Source organism: Citrus clementina, unplaced genomic scaffold, assembly GCF_000493195.1.
Source record: "Citrus clementina cultivar Clemenules unplaced genomic scaffold, Citrus_clementina_v1.0 scaffold_8, whole genome shotgun sequence".
Taxonomy (NCBI): Eukaryota; Viridiplantae; Streptophyta; class Magnoliopsida; order Sapindales; family Rutaceae; genus Citrus; species Citrus x clementina.
This window is the reverse complement of record NW_006262022.1, coordinates 23,078,805-23,099,068: the sequence shown is the minus strand read 5'-3', so window position 1 is coordinate 23,099,068 and position 20,264 is coordinate 23,078,805. Positions and strand designations below refer to the sequence as shown.

The 20,264-nt window shown below is 33.9% G+C and overlaps 3 protein-coding genes across 4 annotated transcripts; 2 read left to right on the top strand and 1 right to left on the bottom strand.

The window, feature by feature from the left end:
• Positions 1 to 653: 653 nt before the first annotated feature.
• LOC18033832 (40S ribosomal protein S15a-1) lies at positions 654 to 2,595 on the top strand. Its single transcript, XM_006424698.2, has 4 exons — positions 654 to 858; positions 1,405 to 1,551; positions 1,666 to 1,826; positions 2,238 to 2,595. The coding sequence occupies exons 2-4, from the start codon at positions 1,419 to 1,421 to the stop codon at positions 2,334 to 2,336; spliced, it is 393 nt and encodes a 130-aa protein (XP_006424761.1). The 5' UTR covers positions 654 to 858; positions 1,405 to 1,418; the 3' UTR covers positions 2,337 to 2,595.
• Positions 2,596 to 8,898: 6,303 nt separating this feature from the next.
• On the top strand, positions 8,899 to 12,809 carry LOC18034305 (ras-related protein RABE1c). 2 transcript variants are annotated; one of them, XM_006424695.2, is made up of 9 exons: positions 8,899 to 9,095; positions 9,325 to 9,441; positions 9,894 to 9,966; positions 10,074 to 10,174; positions 11,561 to 11,626; positions 11,837 to 11,934; positions 12,155 to 12,217; positions 12,303 to 12,395; positions 12,489 to 12,809. In XM_006424695.2, exons 2-9 carry the CDS (start codon positions 9,369 to 9,371, stop codon positions 12,573 to 12,575), a joined length of 654 nt encoding a protein of 217 aa, XP_006424758.1. In that variant the 5' UTR covers positions 8,899 to 9,095; positions 9,325 to 9,368; the 3' UTR covers positions 12,576 to 12,809. The 2 variants fall into 2 exon arrangements, with proteins under 2 accessions (XP_006424758.1, XP_006424759.1); XM_006424696.2 differs by lacking the exon at positions 8,899 to 9,095 and adding an exon at positions 9,139 to 9,221.
• A 656-nt stretch (positions 12,810 to 13,465) lies between these two features.
• Positions 13,466 to 16,737, bottom strand: LOC18034304. The gene is made up of 6 exons (XM_006424694.2): positions 16,548 to 16,737; positions 16,117 to 16,190; positions 14,408 to 15,469; positions 14,264 to 14,329; positions 13,984 to 14,182; positions 13,466 to 13,838 (listed from the first exon to the last, which is right to left on the bottom strand). The coding sequence occupies exons 2-6, from the start codon at positions 16,117 to 16,119 to the stop codon at positions 13,774 to 13,776; spliced, it is 1,395 nt and encodes a 464-aa protein (XP_006424757.1). The 5' UTR covers positions 16,120 to 16,190; positions 16,548 to 16,737; the 3' UTR covers positions 13,466 to 13,773.
• Positions 16,738 to 20,264: the final 3,527 nt, after the last annotated feature.

Genomic DNA, 20,264 nt, shown 5'->3' with positions numbered 1-20,264 from the left:
ACAATTTGTGTTGTCGTTTGTGGCCAATACAACAACTTGTTTATTAAGCGAATAACATGATTGGACGCGATCAATGAACTAATTGTTATTGCCTTTAACAATGTCCAATTAAACATAATTAACCTATTTAGCATTATTTGAATTTTGACACAACTGACTATTAAATATGTTTGATATTAAATAATACATAATTACTCAAAACTCAAATACAATAAGAATATAAAACAAATGCAAACTAATACGTAGATCATTTACTTAATGATTTGTGTCATAAATATATTGACGCAACAAGACCTCAGAGATAATTATTTGTATCATATAAATGGGATTGTGATTTATGGTCTTAAACATAAAGCCGACATAAATAAAATGTATACGCGCTTGACATGTTACTTATTATGAATGATATTTCAAATTATCATTGATTCTTCAACATAATGGAAAACAATATATATGAAATATACAATAGGTAATTAATCTCATTTTCAATGTTATTAGGTTACTATTATTGCATCACAATTATTCTTACAAATTGTTTTTAGTTGAGATCAATTAGTTAAAACTATTGCACCACACACAATGTTAAGTTACATATTAATAAACTCACCACCAGTTCTCTACTGGATCCGAATCTTTCCCGCCACTCGCAGTTGCAAAGGCCCATGCTCAGAGTTAGAGCAATCGAATTAGGTCATTTTCGGAAAATCCTCTCCATCCGAGGTCCAAAAGTCCAAAATGCCCCAATAAGATCTTCCATTTGAACGCCGCCGCTTAAAATCAAAACCCTACTTCACTTTTGTCCTTCCCATCTTCTCTCGTTACAAGCCCCAAAAACGCAGCCGCTGTTGTAGAGCTCAGGTAACATCACTGGCCAATCCATCAATTAATTTAACGGATCTGATCTGTTTTTATCTCTGTTCTTCTGTATATGTTCTTGCAAACTTTGCACTAGCTTCGTGTTTTTGTTGCACTTTCACGTTCTATAATCTCTTTCGCTTGAGCTAATGTCGTTTGTTCAAACGCATAGCGTACTGAAATGTGTTTTGATAATCACTAAGAACACAGCGTAAGAAATCGTTCAAATTTAATTTTCTTTAGATATCAGTCATTTGTTTTTTTAAAACTTACGAAGAAAGAAGCGATCGCTGATTGATTAGTCATTTGCATTTAGCATACAAATATTTAGGTCGCATCTGTTCAAGTAGCATTATTGAAATTTCATCACTATATTGTTACTTTAATTTAACAACAGAGCTCTATCAAAGATATAGAGATTTCAGGGCACCTTTTTTCTTTTCTTTTAAATTTTGACTATCTTATATTAGAGAAGTGGACGAATGATTGGCTACTTTGCTTCTGATTTTATTTTTCCTAATGAGTTGGATCTTTTAATGTTTTTTGCAGCTTCATTTTGAAGAATGGTGCGAGTTAGTGTCTTGAATGATGCTCTCAAGAGCATGTATAATGCGGAGAAAAGAGGAAAGCGACAGGTCATGATCAGGCCATCCTCGAAAGTGATTATCAAGTTTCTTTTGGTCATGCAGAAGCATGGTTTGCTCCTTCACTTTGCTATAGATATGTGCTTCTGATTCAAGCTCGAGTAGGGAGCTATTTGGAACTTGAAATATATGTTTCCTTATTATTTTTTGAAAATTGATTTTATAGGTTACATTGGTGAGTTCGAGTATGTAGATGACCACAGAGCTGGTAAGATTGTGGTTGAATTGAATGGAAGGCTGAACAAGTGTGGAGTTATTAGTCCTCGCTTCGATGTTGGTGTGAAAGAGATTGAAGGCTGGACGGCTAGATTGCTTCCTTCAAGACAGGTTAGTGCAGCCTTTAACCATAGTGAATGTTCAAATAACTTATTTTTAGTTATGTAATTGTTATTCATGAGATTTGATTATATCAATATATTAGACACTGATAACATAAGAGAATGGAACAAGGGCTTTTATTGTCGAAACCATGTTTGATGATTTGATAGCATAGCGCATATGCATTTCATATAGGTGTACAAGTAAATCAAAGAAAAGTATACATTCCAAAACTAGTGTGTAGGATCATGCACGTGATATCTCTTATATTCCTGTGCATTGTCTAATATGAACAATTTATACGTTGCTAGTTTTCTTAGTAGTCTTCTGCCTTTTGTGGTTGTATGCATTCTACTAGACAAATTCTCTGCAACTGAAATGATATGACTATGTTCTGACAAATGCAATTAAACTTTGCAGTTCGGATATATTGTCCTGACAACATCTGCTGGTATCATGGATCACGAAGAAGCAAGGAGAAAGAATGTTGGTGGCAAAGTACTTGGTTTCTTTTATTGAAGCAAGATATACGCATGAGAGACACTTTTGGAATTTTTGGCTTATTACCTTAGTATTTTTACCCTTCTAGCGATGGAAATCATGTTTTTTTTCGTGCCGGATGATTATATTTATATTGCATACTTTTTTTGTTATGCTTCATCAATATTATGTTTAAATGCAAATTTGAGATTTTGGTTGTTGGATCCTTCATTTGCAATGATTGTTCTGCCCAGATATTTTGTGTGGAAGTTGGTCTTGCTGTTGATTTTGTTCTCTATCCCACTGTGAAGTCTCCACTCTCTTCTAGTGTGTGCAATTCGGGTTTTATGAAATTTGATGAATTCATTCATATTGATCTTCAGGATTGATGAAGACTTTATGGTGTGTCCAGTGGTTACTACTTATGCATTAAAAATAATTTTCTAGCTTATGGATAAATATGATTACACAAAACGGCGGCATCATTGAATTCAGCAACTTGTGTGGTTGTGATTGCTCTAGTCGTTTTAACAGTTTCCTGCCCATTACGTGGCTTGTAAAGAGATTGTGTTTCGTCATCCTTCAGTCATCTGGGTCTCTATTCAATTTTGTAATTTGTTTATTTTCAAAGTTGCTGTGGTTATGGTTAAATTAATCGTTCTTCATTTGATATGTGCCGCTGGGTTTGATCCGACGGTGATTGCCTACTGAAGCACTTATTCTAATTCTTAAATTTGTTTAAAGATCATACGACTATTACTTTATCTGGCTTCAAGCCTGATAAATTAAAGCAAGCAGCAAAATATCCATTGTCTATTTTATCACTGGCTTGCCAGATTTGAGAAATTGCGGATCTCACAGGTTCATTTACAGGTCGTTTGCAGAAAGTATAATTTTCTGCATAAATTCGGTCAAAATGCTGTAATTTACAAAAACTAAAAACTCCATAGCCTTTTGGATGCATGATTATAATGGTCCTTTTTCTTCCAAATGGGCAAGTCTTTCTCCTCTTCTCTTGGATGTGAACAGAAAGTAATCCTGAGCTCCGAAATTCGACTATTCCAGTAAGCTTTATATTTAGTTATATGCCTCAGTTAATGTACAATAAGCAAAGACATCAACATAAATCATATTGAGCTTATTTCTTTAATTTGTTAATCACTAGTTCAATAAAAGAAATGAATGCAGTTTTTTAAAGCTAGCAACCTTTGCTTAAACTGAGTTCTGTTAAAAAGGCTTATTTCTTTAATTTCCGGATTGCACAGAAATCTTATAGCAACCTTAGCCCAAATCCGGAGTAACCATCAGCCTTTATAACAGAACTCAGCTGCAACTTGCATTTCCAGATTGCACAGAAAGCTGCCACTTACATTAGCGAAGAAACGAAATTATATTGAACTCAACGTACCATGGATCATATTTTTTTAAGGCTAGTTTCATGGCAAATAAGTGAATAGCACGTACAGGATAGAAAGCAACGAAACACATTTAAATCACAATAACATACAAAGTAAAACAACGAAAAAACTTTGAAATCAATAGCTCGCTTGAGCATCAATAACATTTCATCCAAGCTCGATACGTATTACATAATGAAAAAGTATTTTTTTTCTTATTAATTTTAATTTTTACAAACCTTTCAGATCCTACAAAAACAGCTTAACTGGTGTGGATATGCATGCCTGAGCCGTAAAGCATCTCATCCGAGAAGTACTGCCAAAGGTTCCAAAGTTGCCCATCTGATCAAAGACACGACAAAACTTCAACTGTCAGGAATTAGGACACGATCATCATCCTGATCACTCCCCTCATCACCATTTATCTCGCCTCCGGCGTGAGTAGTACTCGTTGATGCCATTAGAAACATCACATTGAATCGCTGCTGGCCAGCGCCTAGATTTATCAAAGAGAAGAGTGAAAGAGAGGTTTCTCAGCTTTAAAGGGAAAACAAGGAAAAGCTAACTGGGTTAATTAGGTTACTGGGGAGAGGATCTTCCTGGCATATGCTTGAAGCATTAAGTTGCTGGCCCATGCCATTATTTTTTCAATCAACTTTTTGTTATTTTTATGATTATAATGGTGAAAGAATGCATGTAAAGTAGGAATTCCAAGCTAGTTGCACTTTTTAGTCTATTGGCCTGTTGCTCCCGTATTTTTTTTTTAATTTTTTTTTTTTTTTTTTTTGCCTTGTCATTGTATTTTGGACTTGTATAGCCTTCCCCATACACCCAATGACCCAAACTACTAATGTTTGTCTGGTATAATGGACAGTTATACTTTATTTCTATTTGAAAAATTGAGAGCTTTGTCTGGTATAATGGACAGTTATACTTTATTTCTGTTTGAAAAATTGAGAGCTTTTCTACTATTTCAGAAGAGGAACATCTAGGTATCTTTGTTATTGAATTTCGTGTATAGATTTGAGTTGAAATAAGGAAATTATAATATTTTAATTTTGGCGAGCACTTCATCGTATTAATGTCGTTATAATTCATCAACAAGCGCGTAGATCAATTGGCAAGAGATTGTTCTGGCTTAACTAAGATCCTCAATTCGAAACTTGGGAATGCAGCTGCGTTAAATACTTGTTGGGAGAGTTTTGCTGCCCCAGTGGTCCTACCCGGCTCGAATCTGAATTAGTCGAAATCTAATATAATTTTCGGATACTAGATGGTTTAATATAAAAAAAAAATGTCGTCCATTCAAATACACGAAATTAATTTACTAATAAAAGGAGGTCAATTCAAAATTAATGGTCATTTCCAAAATGATGAAGGTTTTAAAACATTAGGGATCTAATTGTGAATTGGAGCAAACATTTTACAACTCTTCTCCGCATGATTTATTGACAAATTTATACTTTATTTCTTAATATAGTAGCTTAAACATTCAGCGGGCAACTTGCATTTGAGAGTACTTGACAGTTGACACGCTGGTAATTAACCATTATTTTAAAGAAAAAATGTGAGTTTGTAGACCAATAAACATGTCATGTGGGGCATTATGATTAGTAATATGTCCGTATTTTATGGAGTAGAATGAATGAGGGCGACCGACGAGTAGCGAAGAGATCATAAATTATCAAGTGCACTACGTAAATTAATAAGACTCAGGAAAAAAAAAAAAAAAACTCACCTTGCATTGGGATTTTTCATTGTGAAGCGGGCACAGGCCACTGTATCTATCTGCAGATCTATCTGTATTTCATTCATTTGGTCCAAAACTCACTCGATCTCACTGTTGTAGAGAAGAGTCTACAAAGGGTTACGTTTTCTTTAATTGTTATTGCCTAATTTAAACTTTAAATGTTATCCATTAATAAGTACGTAAGACTAGAGCGAAGGCAGAGGGCATAATCAATAATTAACATAATTTTTGCTTTTGTCTCACACGTCAGGTGTATTAATAATTATGGTGCATTAATTAGTCAATGCTACTTCTCTTAACTAGCTTTAGGTTGTAGCTGTTGAATTGTTAACAAACAATCCTATCGTTTGCATGGGCAGGTTGCCTTTCTTTCGGATTCGGGTTTCTGTGATAATTTCTACAGCACCACTTTTATCTGCACCATTGGTTTGGGTGTGCATGGTTCCGTTTGGAAGTAAGGAATTATAATTTTTAAGATGCAGCTGCCGTAAAATAAAAGTTATAATTTAAGAATAAAATTTTAAATTTGTAAAATGTTAAGCTGTCAAAGTTCAGTTGTAAGGTGTAACCAAACACCTTGACAGCTAGACTGTGGCAGTCCAATTATCTCACGTCACTCTCAAACGTACTTTATATATAATTTAAACACCATGAAGTAATAATAATAAAATGTGTAATTTGTGCATGTTGGTGGTGAATATATAATCTCATCTTTTGGTCTTACTAATATTTTAGTAGCATCATTTATATGTATTAGTTTCTTATTAGTTCTTATTATGTATATATAGCTGAAATATTGTTTTTCACATCTATTTGTGGTTCATTTTTTTTTTTGTTCCTTCCAAGAGACTTTCTATTTTCTTATCTTCTTATAACAGCTTACTATCATGAGAATTTTAATGGCGTATGCACGACGTAATGGATGAATCATGCTTCAACACTAATCCTCATGATAATTCTCTTATCTTCACGGATCAAATTCAGTAGCCAACTGGCTACATGTTAATAAAAAGATTTAATTCTGTCGCCATTTAGTTTCTTCCCCGAATCGTTTTGCTTTACATTTTGTGTTTTACTGAAGATGGCCTTGTTTCATTTGAGAGGATGATAAAGAATCTGCAAAAACTTTATCCCGTTCTTTTTTTTTAAAAAAAATTTATTACTTAAAAAATAAAATTTGCTTCTTAATTACCATGTTCAGATATTAGGAATTGGATTGAGGGCATCGATCAAACTTCAGTTGAAGTTAACAAGATTTCAGTGGTGACTAAAGCTGATGTGGATGAAAACAAAAGGGTGCGTTATTTTACTTGTAATCAAGATACAGCATGAGTTTGTTCATGATTTATGAATACCTGCTCAGAAAGCTTGAAGATGGTAACCATTTTCAAGTAATTTTTACTTTTGCATATTGTGCCTGCACAAGTCCGACCCTTGCATGCATTCATAAATCAGTGCTCTGATCATAACCTTTTTATGTGTACTTTCAAGCTTTCGCTGATGAGCTTGTGAACAAATTTTTCGAAACCATAACTATCATCATTTGCCGATTGAGGAATCTAAATGCGGAACAAGTTTTCTTATTCACAGCACATAAAGCAAAGGATTCTTGGTAATGGTACGGACTCGAGAGCTGAGGCATCTAAATTCCTTTCTCTGTTACAATTGAAGGAAATAAATTTCGATATTCATTTTTTGATGCAAGCACACACACACACACACACACATATATATAGACATCAAAGAAGTGTCCCCTTCCTTTAATTTAGTTTCTTGTGGAGTGTTAGAGATTTTAAGACTTTTAGCTGCGGATGAAGGTTTCAAACGGCACCAGTCCTCAAAAAATAAAATCAAATTAATTCCAGCTCTCTGCAGATTCTCGTTGCATCCACAAACTTTATTTTGATAGCAGGACCGACTACTGCAAGGCCCCAATGCCATAGTCAAATAAAAGTTCATAAGAGGTTTATCAGCTTTTCGAGTAAATGCTTGCCTGAAAATTATAAGTCGGTGCACCTAAAGCACAGTTCAGCTAAATTATTGTCTACTCCTCTAATGGAATATCCCGCAATCATTTTTGCTTAAGAGGATTGCATGTGCAGGTGGTTGTGTTGCCCGTTGGTGTGAAATCCGTAGCTATTAAATTTTTCTTTTTTGGATATACCGTAGCTATTAAATTTAAAAGGAGCTATATAAGTCCTTAATTGGTTCATGATTTATTAAATCAAGACACAACTAGCTACAGTTCTTGACTGATACTTGCAAGATGATGCTATTAATAGCCGCCAGAGCAGTTAGCAGTACAACAAGAAAGCTTTTGCCATCAATTTCTAGAAGAGCTTTCATAATATTTTGCTAATAGAACTTTCATAATTTATTCTAGAAAATATTTATAAAAAAAAATCATATCAAAACCTCTAGTTCCAGAAATTAAGTAGCTTGTGTGATCATAGGCGTAAAATATATTCACGACCAATCAAGCTACACCCAGGGTGAAATTACTTTCATTTTTAATTTCTTACCCAGAAGATAGAATATTTTTGAAGTCGGGGAATTATAATTGGATGTGGAAGATGATCCTGATCTAGTATTGGAAAGACCTTCATGTTATTCACACCCATTTAAAAAAAAAAAAAAAAAAAAACCAGCATTGATACGAACACATACAGGCTGTCGTATCCTTAAAAGAGAGAATGAAAATGTTATATGAACGGGCCCAAAATCAATTAATTTGGCATTATCCAAACAAATGTTACGTGAATAACTGAATTCAATTTTTCAACCACTAGCCTAAGTTGCAATACTCTGAGAAAACTTCGTCAAAGTCCTCAAAAAAACCTATTTGGTTTATTGAATTAATAAATAATTATTACAGCGAAAATTTTCTAATCCGAAATTAAAGTTGAGAATTAAGGTTTGAGATGAATTTATAACGTCACAAATCAATTTTTATAATGATATAAATTGATTTATGACACCATAAATCTATCCTAAATCTTAATTCTAAATTTTCATCATGTATTTAAAGTTTACTCATTATTGCATACGCAATACTTTAAAAAAATTTTAATTTCAAGTTAAAGTTCTAGACAAATTTACGGTGTCATAAATCGACTTTTATAATATTATAATTTGTTTTATAACACAATAAATCCATCCTGAATCTTTATCCCAAATCTAAGCTTATTCCATTTTTTTTTTTTTATATTTCACGTCTCTATCATTTAAAATCTTTTATGATCGTTGTACTAGACCAATATTATATTATAAGTTTTATATCCAACATTTTTTTTTATATATATATTATAGAAATTAGATGTTTTATTCTACAAGACCACTTGTCAAAAATATTGTATTGTGGTGATGATTAGGATGCCAGCTCACACAAACTTTTTTCATACGCAAGATATCTAAACTCATTGGTCTCTCATAATTGGTGGAAATATAACTCAAAAGTAGCAAACGAGACAGGTGGCCTCTGCGCCTGGAAGTCTTGCTAGCGTGTACTAGGAGTGATCGGCGCACCAGAACGAGGACAAAAAAAAAAAAGCAACTAATTACTTTTAAAAAAATAAAAGGCGCATTTTAGCTACACCCACACCATCATAGTCGGGGAGATCGGAGAAGCTTGATTTGCATTGCAGCCTTCAGGTGGATAAATAAATTATCTCAATTATTTTTTCGTTTTTGCTCAAATTAAAATCAAACGAACCTTTTTAAAAAAAAAAAAAATTCACCTCTCTTTATTTGTAGCTGGCCTTCCGCTGTTTTGATCTGGTACTTTTGAACAATTAAGTTCATTTATATGCATGTAAACAAAGAAAATGAACGTGTGTCGTTTTGCTTAGTGATTTGTGCGTTTTGTTGTTTTGATGTGCAGAGAGGTGTATTGTCTTTGTTTCTAGCTTTGATTTTATTTAATAGATGGCCGCTCCACCTGCGAGAGCAAGAGCTGACTACGATTGTCTCATTAAGCTTCTATTGATCGGAGACAGCGGTGCGTGGTTTTGCTTTTTTCTCTTCCATTTTCTCGAGGAACTAACAGATCTTTGTTTGGCTAGATCGCATTTTCTGATTATATTTTGTCACGTGCATTTTGTGAGATGTTATTTCTTCTAAGGATCTACTTCGAAAGGGGAGGTATTTTAATTTTTTTTAAGTTGTTAAAAGAGTCGAATAATTGAAGAAACAAAGAAATTGCACGTGTTTTAATTTCGCCTTTTGAAATTTGATGCATTGTTGCGATTTGAAGTTGACCTTGTTAATGTCTCGATAATGCCGCGAAATAGATATATACATACTCTATCTCTCTAATGAAAGCATCAGTAGCAGACATGTTGGTGTTGTATATTACTATCCATAAATTTGATGGCTTGCTTTTTAACTCCTTGGATGAAGCTTGTATAGTTTAGTGGTTGATTTCTGAACATGATTTGTTTGGCTGTGCAGGTGTGGGTAAGAGTTGCCTTCTTTTGCGTTTCTCAGATGGTTCCTTCACCACCAGTTTTATCACTACCATAGGGTGTGTGTTCTCTTAACGGCGGAGTAATGTTGCAGTATCTTGATGTTTTGTATTTCTTTTCGTTCATTCATCTCTCAGCCCTTACAAGTTCATTCCTTTTCACACAGCATTGATTTTAAAATAAGAACCATTGAGCTTGATGGGAAACGGATCAAGCTCCAAATTTGGGATACAGCTGGTCAGGAGCGCTTCCGAACAATCACAACCGGTAAGTTTTCTGATCCTTGTGTTTAATTATAGAATTTTGTGTGACGACCGTCCTCCTTAACTGAACAACTGAGAAAGAAATTGGCAATGATTGGTGATTTGTACTTTTGTTGTTTAACTCAGAGATCCCAGGGCTAACATAAACTGTTTTGAGGAGCCTATATACTGTATATTTGTGAATGTTAAAAATTTCTTTGTTGGAATTGCGAAAATGGTTCCTGTAAAGCAACCTAAGAGCAGGAATCGACGATCTACTGCTCCCTCTTAGTTGCAGATGCCCATCAAAACTAGTTGTGTCCAGTTTGAGCTCAGTCAAGGCCTCATTAAAGAATTGCTTGAACCCTATCTATGTATTCTTTCCCTTGCTCTAGTATCCACATGAGCCCTGAGGTTGCTTGCATACTAGTAGACATAAACTAGTTGCTTCGCTTGCATGAGTGAGAAACTTCTTGCTGTCCCTGATGTCTAACAGATGCCTGATCCCACCCTCTTCTCTGCGAGTCGAGATACTGATATTTCTCCTAACTTACCCCGGTACGGAGTGCGAACAATCTACAAGATTATTGGCTCATTGCCATTCTTCCATTTTATTCCAAGGAGGCTGCTGTAGAATAGTAACCTTTAATGTTTAGGGCTGGATGAGAATCTAAGAGTGGATGTGATTGCTTAAAGGCTATAGACAATTTCAGAAAACTGAAAGCTTGATTTTTATTGAGGAATTGTTGCATTAAAATAGCCCTGGTGGGCATGGGGGTGTATGGGTGCCGCATTACACAGCTCCGTACATGGAAGTCGAGCTGGAGATCCTATGTAAGCACAACTCTATGGGAGATTATTGTGAGTGGGACCTTGATGCCTAATAACTATAATGCTGCAGGTTAACTATAAAGCCAGTTGCCGCATAAGTGGGGATCACTTGGATCTGCACATGCAACATATGTCTTAGAAATAAGAACGCCTTTCTGGTTGGCTCAAGTCTTAGGTAAAGCCTTGGATTATTGTGCACCTGCCTGCCACTTAGCCAATTACCTGAAATTATTCCATCATATTGCCAAATGTCAAAATTCTGTCCTGATGCTATAAACACCGGAGCATGTGGCTGTGGCGTAATATCTAAAATTTTTCATTGCTTTCTTGATACCTCTATTCAGTTAGAGTCTATATCATGTCACTTTAAGAGAGGCAGTGTCCTTTGTCGCCATTAGAAGTACATGAATGCTTGGAGGTCATATGAATTTGAGCTTTGGTCATGCTAAAGTTTTTGTAGAATTGTTTCTCTAATGGATTTTATGTTAGTTTTTTTATGTGTTGGAATTAGTTTCTAAACTCGGTTGTGGTTTATTTCGAATTCTTCCCTATTAACCTTTATTTCTCCCTTTTTCTACAGCTTACTACCGTGGAGCCATGGGAATTTTGCTGGTGTACGATGTTACTGATGAGTCGTCTTTCAACAGTAATCCTCTTATTTTAAATATTTTGAACGCACTTGGAGCCATGCATGTGAAAGGATTCTGTCCTACTTTTCTCTTTTTAAATTCATTTTGCTCTATATTCATGTGTTATTTAAGGTGCCTTTGTTTTATTGGGGTGTATCCTCCTTATTTGGCAGTGCTCTGTCGGTTTAAGTATTGTACTTATAAAATTGCTTCTTATCATTTTTCAGATATTAGGAATTGGATTCGCAACATTGAACAGCATGCTTCAGATAATGTCAACAAGGTTTTGGTAGGAAACAAAGCTGACATGGACGAAAGCAAAAGGGTAAGTTACTTAATTGGTAATCAAGATCCATAATGTGTTTCTTTATGATTTCTGGATCTTTCTTCAGAATGGAAGATGGCACTTTCACAGTATTTCATAAAGCCTCTGTAAAATATATTCTTTTGGATTAATAATTGAGGCAACTCTTTTCTTTATCTCCACCTCCTTGCATGCATTTGTAATTCAGTGTTCTGATCATATCCTTGGTATATATTTTCAGGCTGTGCCTACCTCAAAGGGTCAAGCACTTGCTGATGAGTATGGTATAAAATTTTTTGAAACCGTAAGTATCTCTTGTGGATCGTGGAAGCATATAACATGCAGGTGAAATAGTGTTGGTATGTATTGAAAGATACTGTGTATTGCAGAGTGCAAAGACAAATCTAAATGTGGAGCAAGTTTTCTTTTCAATAGCAAGGGATATTAAACAAAGGCTTGCTGATACTGACTCAAGATCTGAGGTAATTGTTTTATTTGAATTCCTCACTCAATAAGTAAATTTATGAACCATGCACAGTTTCGTTTCTTGACAAGTTTTGGTCTTTAATTTTCAGCCCTCAACAATCAAGATTAATCAACCAGACCAGGCCGGGGGGGTTGGTCAAGCCGCCCAAAAATCGGCTTGCTGTGGTGGTACTTAATAACCCATAACTTCTGAGGCACGTCCAGGTGTAACTCTTGGAAAGGGAAAAGGAAAAAAGAAAAAAAAAAAAAAGAAACAAAGAAAAGAAAAAACTAATTGTGATGACTGTGATGGATGCTTGTAATTTTTCTTGTCATTCTTTTGAATCTTGTTTTAGCGTGTGAAATGTAGTTTTTAATTATTGAGAATTTCCATTGTGGCAAACAGCTCCTTCTATCTTGTGACTGACATATTTTTCCTTTTTTACCCATTTTCTTTTTCTGAACTTTTTATTTTTATTTTTATTTATTTTTGTTTCTGCTTGTGACATGACATGCTTAGTTTTTTGGGTTTCTGTTGTAGAAAGGCAAATTTTGTTATTGTCAAAATTCCGTTAAAACTTGCTGTGGAATTCCGTTTCTTGATGTGAAAAATTAAGTACCGATTTGTTATTATACTAAAATGACTTGAATATGACCAAGTGTGCCGACCCTGAACCAATGGAGTTTGAAACTGGAATCCAAGTTGCCATGGACGCTGCGGCTGGCTTAATACCTACCGGTATTATTGAATCCGATGCAGCGAATATGTAAGAGTGCCCTGAGATTTTTTTAGTTCTTTGTGTTGAATAAGACAGTATTTCATATTTTGGAAGGTTTCAGAAATTCAGGGCTTAATCAGAGGAAGGAATTATTTAATTAGCTGCAAATTTATTCAAGATGTTGTAATTACAATGATAATAATCTAGGTCAATTAGTCTCTCTTGCTGTGATTGACATTCTAATTTAGCTTAATTAGTAGAAGGTAGGGCTTCTAATACTATTTTAGAAATGTAGGAAAGCCTTTGGTGAATTTCAAGAGTTTCAGAAACCTCCACTTACTGTACAAACATCATCACCACCACCTCCATGAATAAAGAATATTTACATTGAAGCGGTAAAAGTAGGCATGGAGCAAAACAATTTCTATTGCACCTGAAAGGTGACAGAGTTGAGTCTTCACAGATCCTACATCTCAAACCTAAATACACATAAGCTTTGCTCTTGTGTCCTTTACTACACACTTCTTTGTACATCAAAACACATTGTCTCAACGAACTACAAAGCAAGAAACCAAATTCTGGACAATTTGGAGAGCATACGAGTGATTGGGTACATAGGTTAGTAACAACTTGTTACTATGCACACATTTGCAAAATGCTTATTAATAATATCAACTTACAAGTTCAGTTCTTCTCTTCCATAAATTCGCTGAAGCTCACGGGTAGCTGCTTGAAATGATTCTGAGAATAGAGAAGAAGAAAAAAGGTTCAAAAAACAGAACTAGAGAAAAGTATTGAATCCGCCAAACAGAAACCCAAAGACAAGTAAGAGTCATGCACAAGAGTATTTAATGACAGAACTCAGATCAAAGAGTATTTCAATTACCTTTCCAAATCTTAAATGATTTCTGGTTAATAGGTGCACCAAAAACGGTTTGAATGGTATCAAATAACAAGCTCTCAGGAGTGCTCCTTAATTCTTGTACTATCTGATAGATTGTCTTTCCATTCTCAAAGTATATGTGATTGTTCGGATGTTTTGTTTTGCAACCAGCATGGCGTTCAAACTCATAAGCATTTAGCACCTTATACAACCATATATATCCAATCATTAGGTCTATAGAACTTCACAAGAATATCTAGGATATGTTAAAAAAAAGACTCACCTTGGAGTAATTACATGATTGACACCCGCAGAGATAACCCGAACCTTTTATAACACCGCGAAGCTCCTTGTTACAAGCAGGCATATACCATAAGTCATTACAGCAACATCAATGAAAGAAACAGATAAAAGGTTGGGAATTTACCTCCCGTGACAAAGATACATACTTCACAGGAACCCCATCAAGCATACCAGTTGATATCAAGCTTCTGACATTTGAAGGGAAGCTGTTCGGAGCTTCTTTCTTGGATGTTTTAAAATCTAGTTTACTCTTGGAAAGAGATTCAGGCTTTGATTTAGCTGCTCGAGAGGAAGCTGCAATTGCAATGGCATTGTTAGATGTATTCAACTGTTTTTCCGAAGCTGCTTCAGTTTGATCTGAAGATTGATTGTATGAGGAGTCATAGCCACCAATTGGCTGACCCATGGAGATAATTTCATGTTCGTCATGAAATCCAACAAAAGATATTATATTGTTATCATCTTTACTATAGGTGTCAGACAAAGATATGGCACCATCCTCTCCCTTGCAATAGGTGCTACCTGTTGATCTGATATTAGTATCCCCCCGGTTATATGTATGACCCATCAGTGTGACAGTGTCATCCTCCTTATTATATCCCTGTGCCATTGTCATATAACCACTTTGGTTCTCCCTGGTATAGGCTGGAGCAGTAGACAAGTCATTGTTATTTTCACTATCAAAACTATGTACCTTTGGGGCATTCAAACCACCGATCGAGTCCTTAACCTGATTGACTTTCACTTTTCTACACCCACCGTAGTTAAAACATGATGCTTCAGGACCGCCTATTCCATGAGATATTGACAATCCAACCGATGAATCTTCCCCAAAATGGTCCTCAAAACCCTTTCTTCTCGAATCATCTGTTCCAACAGAAGATAAGTTCCTTTCAGCAAAATTGACAGACCTGGCAGACTCAGATTCAAACAAACGGCCAATAAATTGATTTGGGACTGTCTGAAAACTGGAAGTGTTTTCCCAACAAGGAACATTTGAATTTGATACTTCAACTCTTGGTTTGTTGTTTGCAGCTTGTACAGCTAGCTTCTTGTTAGGAAAGAGCTCTGAATCGCCAGCATCGACAAACCACTGATGAGGCCGCTTTGGTTCAATCCTTGAAGGATTATCAAATGCTGCATCTCCATCATGCCCAGTTCCCTTTGCCATCCAAAACCCCTTGTTCTGAAAAGAATGCCAGAAACAAGTACTTTAAAATTGCTAATTTGCTTGGCTCAATGCCCACATGATTCATATATACAAGAACAGAAGGAAAGATTGAACACCTTAATCCATATACCAATAAAAATGAAGCATTATGACTCCAGAATCAACATTTTTCACAACTTATATTCTTCTCCTTACTGTTCCCCTCATTCAACGAAACTGAAAGGGTTACTCTTTCACAAGGATTAGTCTCTTAAGTAGACTATATTTCCAAAACTCATAGGGGTTACTATTTAGTTTCAGAAGAATAACTTAACTTACACTCTCTCAAGTCCTGAGCACTTGCATGTTATACTTTCAATAATGACTAAGCCTACTCCTACATCACGTTATCATGACCCTCCAAAAGGTTTTATTACCTTAAAAGACTAGAAGTTCGCATCTAAAAAAAATCATTCACTGGGGGTTCTAGCATAGCTCTCACTTTATGCCTCAAACCAAAATGCAGCAAATTCATTTATCTCTGTTTGCTTGTTGGTCAAAGTTTGAAAAACAAATATGAAGAATACAAGCTTTACCATGCTAAAAGGATCAAAATTGTACAAGTAACTAACAAAGAACAAGTATATTAAATGTGAAAAAAAAAGAAAAGAAAAAGTAATTACCATATTTCGTCTTCAACTAGTACACTGAATTTCAACTTCTCACTCTGCTTGTTTTCACGATTCCAAAGCAACCTCTGCACAAACAAAAGCAGAACATAAAAACGACAGCCATTTCGTGTACAAACAAAACTTTGTACGTCCTTAAGCACACAAGAGAAAAAGAAACACACACAAACAGAGACACTAACCAAAATTAAAATTTTTCCACAAATTACTAAATTGCAGACATAAAAACCTAAATTTTCATAAAATCATCATTTTACACAAAAAAAAAGAAGGTTATGCTTTTGAAACATATTCGGATGCAATTTATTTTCAGCCCAAAGAAATGTGAGCATCAAAGGTTTTGCTTTTGAAACATATTCGGATGCAATTTATTTTCAGCCCAAAGAAATGTGAGCATCAAAGCTTTAAGGACTCAAAGTCCGTACCGTCGAAAGAAGATCAACGGAAATCCAATCGTACGGCCGATCGCCAGCAGAAACGCCGCGAATTTTCCGGAAAAAACACACCGGCGGCGGAAATTAAGAGGAAACGGTGAGCTAGAAGCACTTGATTTTTTCTCTTGAAGGGAAATGTACTAGAGAATAGGATATAATACACCCGCACGATCACTAAGTCACGGATGCATGGTGTCTTTATCGTACACGTTTGAAGAGGCGCATTGATCTATGCCGTTGATTTTGGCGAAACAACTTTCGTGAGGGTGTTTCAGTCATTCTGGTTTGAGAAGAGTGGAAAATCTTAAACGGGTGGTGGTCAGATAGACTATGTAACATTCGTACGTGGCCGAATAGTAATGGTCATATGTGCACGAGTCAAAGGCAATTTTGTTGTCAGGTGATTGATTTCAAATAAGCTTGTTCCTGTAGGCTGCAGCTTCTGTGATTTTGTCTATGTATTATATTATTACGAAAAAATAAAATCATGCTTCATTTTAAAAAAAAAATTTAGTATTATTTTTTTTTATTTTACACTTGATGAGACTGATAAAAAATATGAATTAATTTTTTTTTAAGATGAGACAGTCTTATAAAAAATAAAAAAAGCTATTAGCCAGCAATACAAATAAAGAAGCAATGCAAAATAAAGAATAAAATAAGAGAATATATTATAGAGTGATTTTATTCATTTCAATTGTGTGTGTACAAAATAAAAAGATGAGCTCTCTTTTTATAGTTATATAATCACTCCATGAAATTAATAAAAAATTATGGATCATAATTCCTTGTGAGATAGTGAGAGTTATAGGGAAGCTAAAGGTTGCTAATGGGAGGTGGTGGAAAAGCTAAGAGATATATGTTATGAACATCTATATTTATTTTAATAAATTCATAACACTCTCCCTTAAATGTTCATTACAAAAAATATGTTTTCGTCATTCAGAATTTGATATCCTTCATCATCCCATCCTAAGTACTCTTCCTCATAAACACAAATATATACCAAATTTCTAATTCTTTGTCTTTGTAAACGAGAACAAATTCAGAGCTGTCTATATCCTTCAAGGCCTCACCTAGCAGCATATATCACAAACAATTATTTACATAATTTTTGTTGTCTATGTTTTCTACTTGTGCATTATTTAATCTTGTTTATGTCGTCTCACTTGTTCATTAATTAATTATCTATCTTGATAATCAATTTTATGACAAGCTAGAACATCCATACATATAGTTATCCAATCATCTATTCAATTTTAATTAATTAATATCCTTTTCAAAGAAAATTTCATATAGCTAAATCAACTTTAAACTTCTTTCCATATTTGTATTCCTTTATGAGCTAACACCGAAAAAGTTGTTATTTGTATTGTAACGCATGCATATCAAATAATTATTATTCCTTTACCTTTTAAAACACTTAACAAGCTTAAAGCTTTGTACATACCTGACAGATTGATTTGAGAAGATGAATTTTAATTCAACTACTTTTGACCGGTTAGAAAAATGGGAAAAGGAAAAGTTTAGAGTTGTAGAGAGAAAAAGTTGAAAGGGATTTGGGAAAAAAATAATAGAAAGTTTTTGGGCTTTTTCTTAGGGTGGGAAGAATAGAGCACCAATATGGAAAATTTAGAGCCATTTTAGAGATTTTTTTATATAATAAATTCTATAGCACTTAATAAAAGTTATAAAGTAAATTTTCAATATTTATTTTATAACTTCTTTACAATTACGCTATCCTAAGTATATATTTATTTAGCATTTTAAAAAAATGTCATAATATAATGTTATAATATGGGCGCCAATCTAATGAAATTTGGCGCCTAAAAAAATTTTTTTTAATGATTTTTTTTATTTCTATAGCATTTTAAAAATGTTATTATTTGTTTTTTCCAATAGCTTTTACAAAAAATGTCATAAAAACTATTAAGTAACAATTTATTTTATAATTTTTTTTACAAAATGCTATGCTAACTAACGTTTTTATAACTTTTAAAAAATATGTCATAATAGTAATGTTATACATATAATAAAATTTCAGTTTAATAGCAGTTTTATGAAAAATGCTATAAATATAAAACTGCTATAAATTGTATGATTGTGATGACATTTGATATAAAACGCTATAAATTAGTGATATAATAAATCATATTTGTTGTAGTGTGAAATCATGAATCATTAGTAATTTAGGATCATTAAGAAATTAATTAACTCCAAAGCTTTTACGCTTTAATAATCAGTGGTATTATGCATGATTATTACACTTGAATTCTGATTTCAATAGCTTATAAGTTGGGGTTGTTGACATCAAATTAAAATATTTAATTTTAAGGGTGCACAATAATCTTATTTCCCCAAGACTAAGCAACAGGTTATGTAGTAATGGGGATTCCGGCGATTAGTATAATCAAGACAATGTATTTGTTTCAAGTTTCTTCTCGTTGAATTGGACTTAGTTACCCTTAATTAGTCTGAGAACTTGTAATTTCTTTTAGAAGTTAGCATTTTGAAGCAAAATTCCTGTGAAAGAGTAGGGGTATTCATATGTATGATCATTATATTGATGACATGTAGTGTTTCTTCGAACTGCACTTGTAATTTCTTTTAGAAAGTTAGCATATATTTTGAAGCAAAAATTCTCTGAAAATTTAAAAAAAAAATGATTTTTTTTTTTTGGCAGCTTTTATTGCCCGATAGAATTCAAGCCACAGGAATTTTCATTTTATTATTATTTTCTTTTTCTAGCTTATTTTTTTTTTCACTTTTGCATATGGATCATTCTGTTTTAGAAAAGTTTTGGAGCTGGAGGGCAAAACATGCATCGCATCTAGGGTTTATCCAACCGTAGCGGCCTTTATTGATCCCCATTTGTACGCATTCAACAATGGGACTGAGACTATTACTGTTGACAGACTTAACGTATGGAGCACGAATAAACCAGTGAAGATGAACTCGTGAAAGGTCATGTGCAACCTAAAACATAATTTTAGCAGGTCTTCAGATATTACAGAAATTTTTAAAAGTAGGTTAAAAAAAGAAAAAAAAAAAACACACAAAGACAATCGCAGTTGAATCAATATCCTGTAGCTACAAATTAATATTATTTTCAATAGCCGTTACTACTACTATCATTATTATTATTATTAATTATTAAAATAAATACAAATAATTTCCCTACTAACTTTATTTTATGGTAATTTTATTTTGAAAGGCTATTTATGGGCTTAAGCGGTTATTACTCGACTAAAATTTAGAGATTCGTTGGCCCGATCTCAGATGGGCTCTTGCATGGCCTTAAGAGACCGATAGTGGGGGACGACTGGGGGGAACGGGGGACTGGGGAATATGCTAGAGCTTTGAATCGCCCACAAATTTCTATATAAATTAGTATGATATTAATAATGAGATTGTTGCGTATTTTTAGATTTAAATTAATAATGATAAGGCTATTGTGCAGTGTGCACCCTTAAATTTAAATATTTTAACCTCTACCATTAGTATAAATAAAATTTAGTGTATAATTAATTAATCAATAAGCAGAAGATAATATTGAGGCCGCATATAAAATTTGGCTAATGGATATATTTTTATTTTTAATTAATTGATTAACATTTTCGTGCAAAAATTTATTGGTAATTAATAAGAGTTCAACTAATGGAAAATTCTGTAATTTAATTTTCAATTTATTTTTCTTTGTAAATTTTT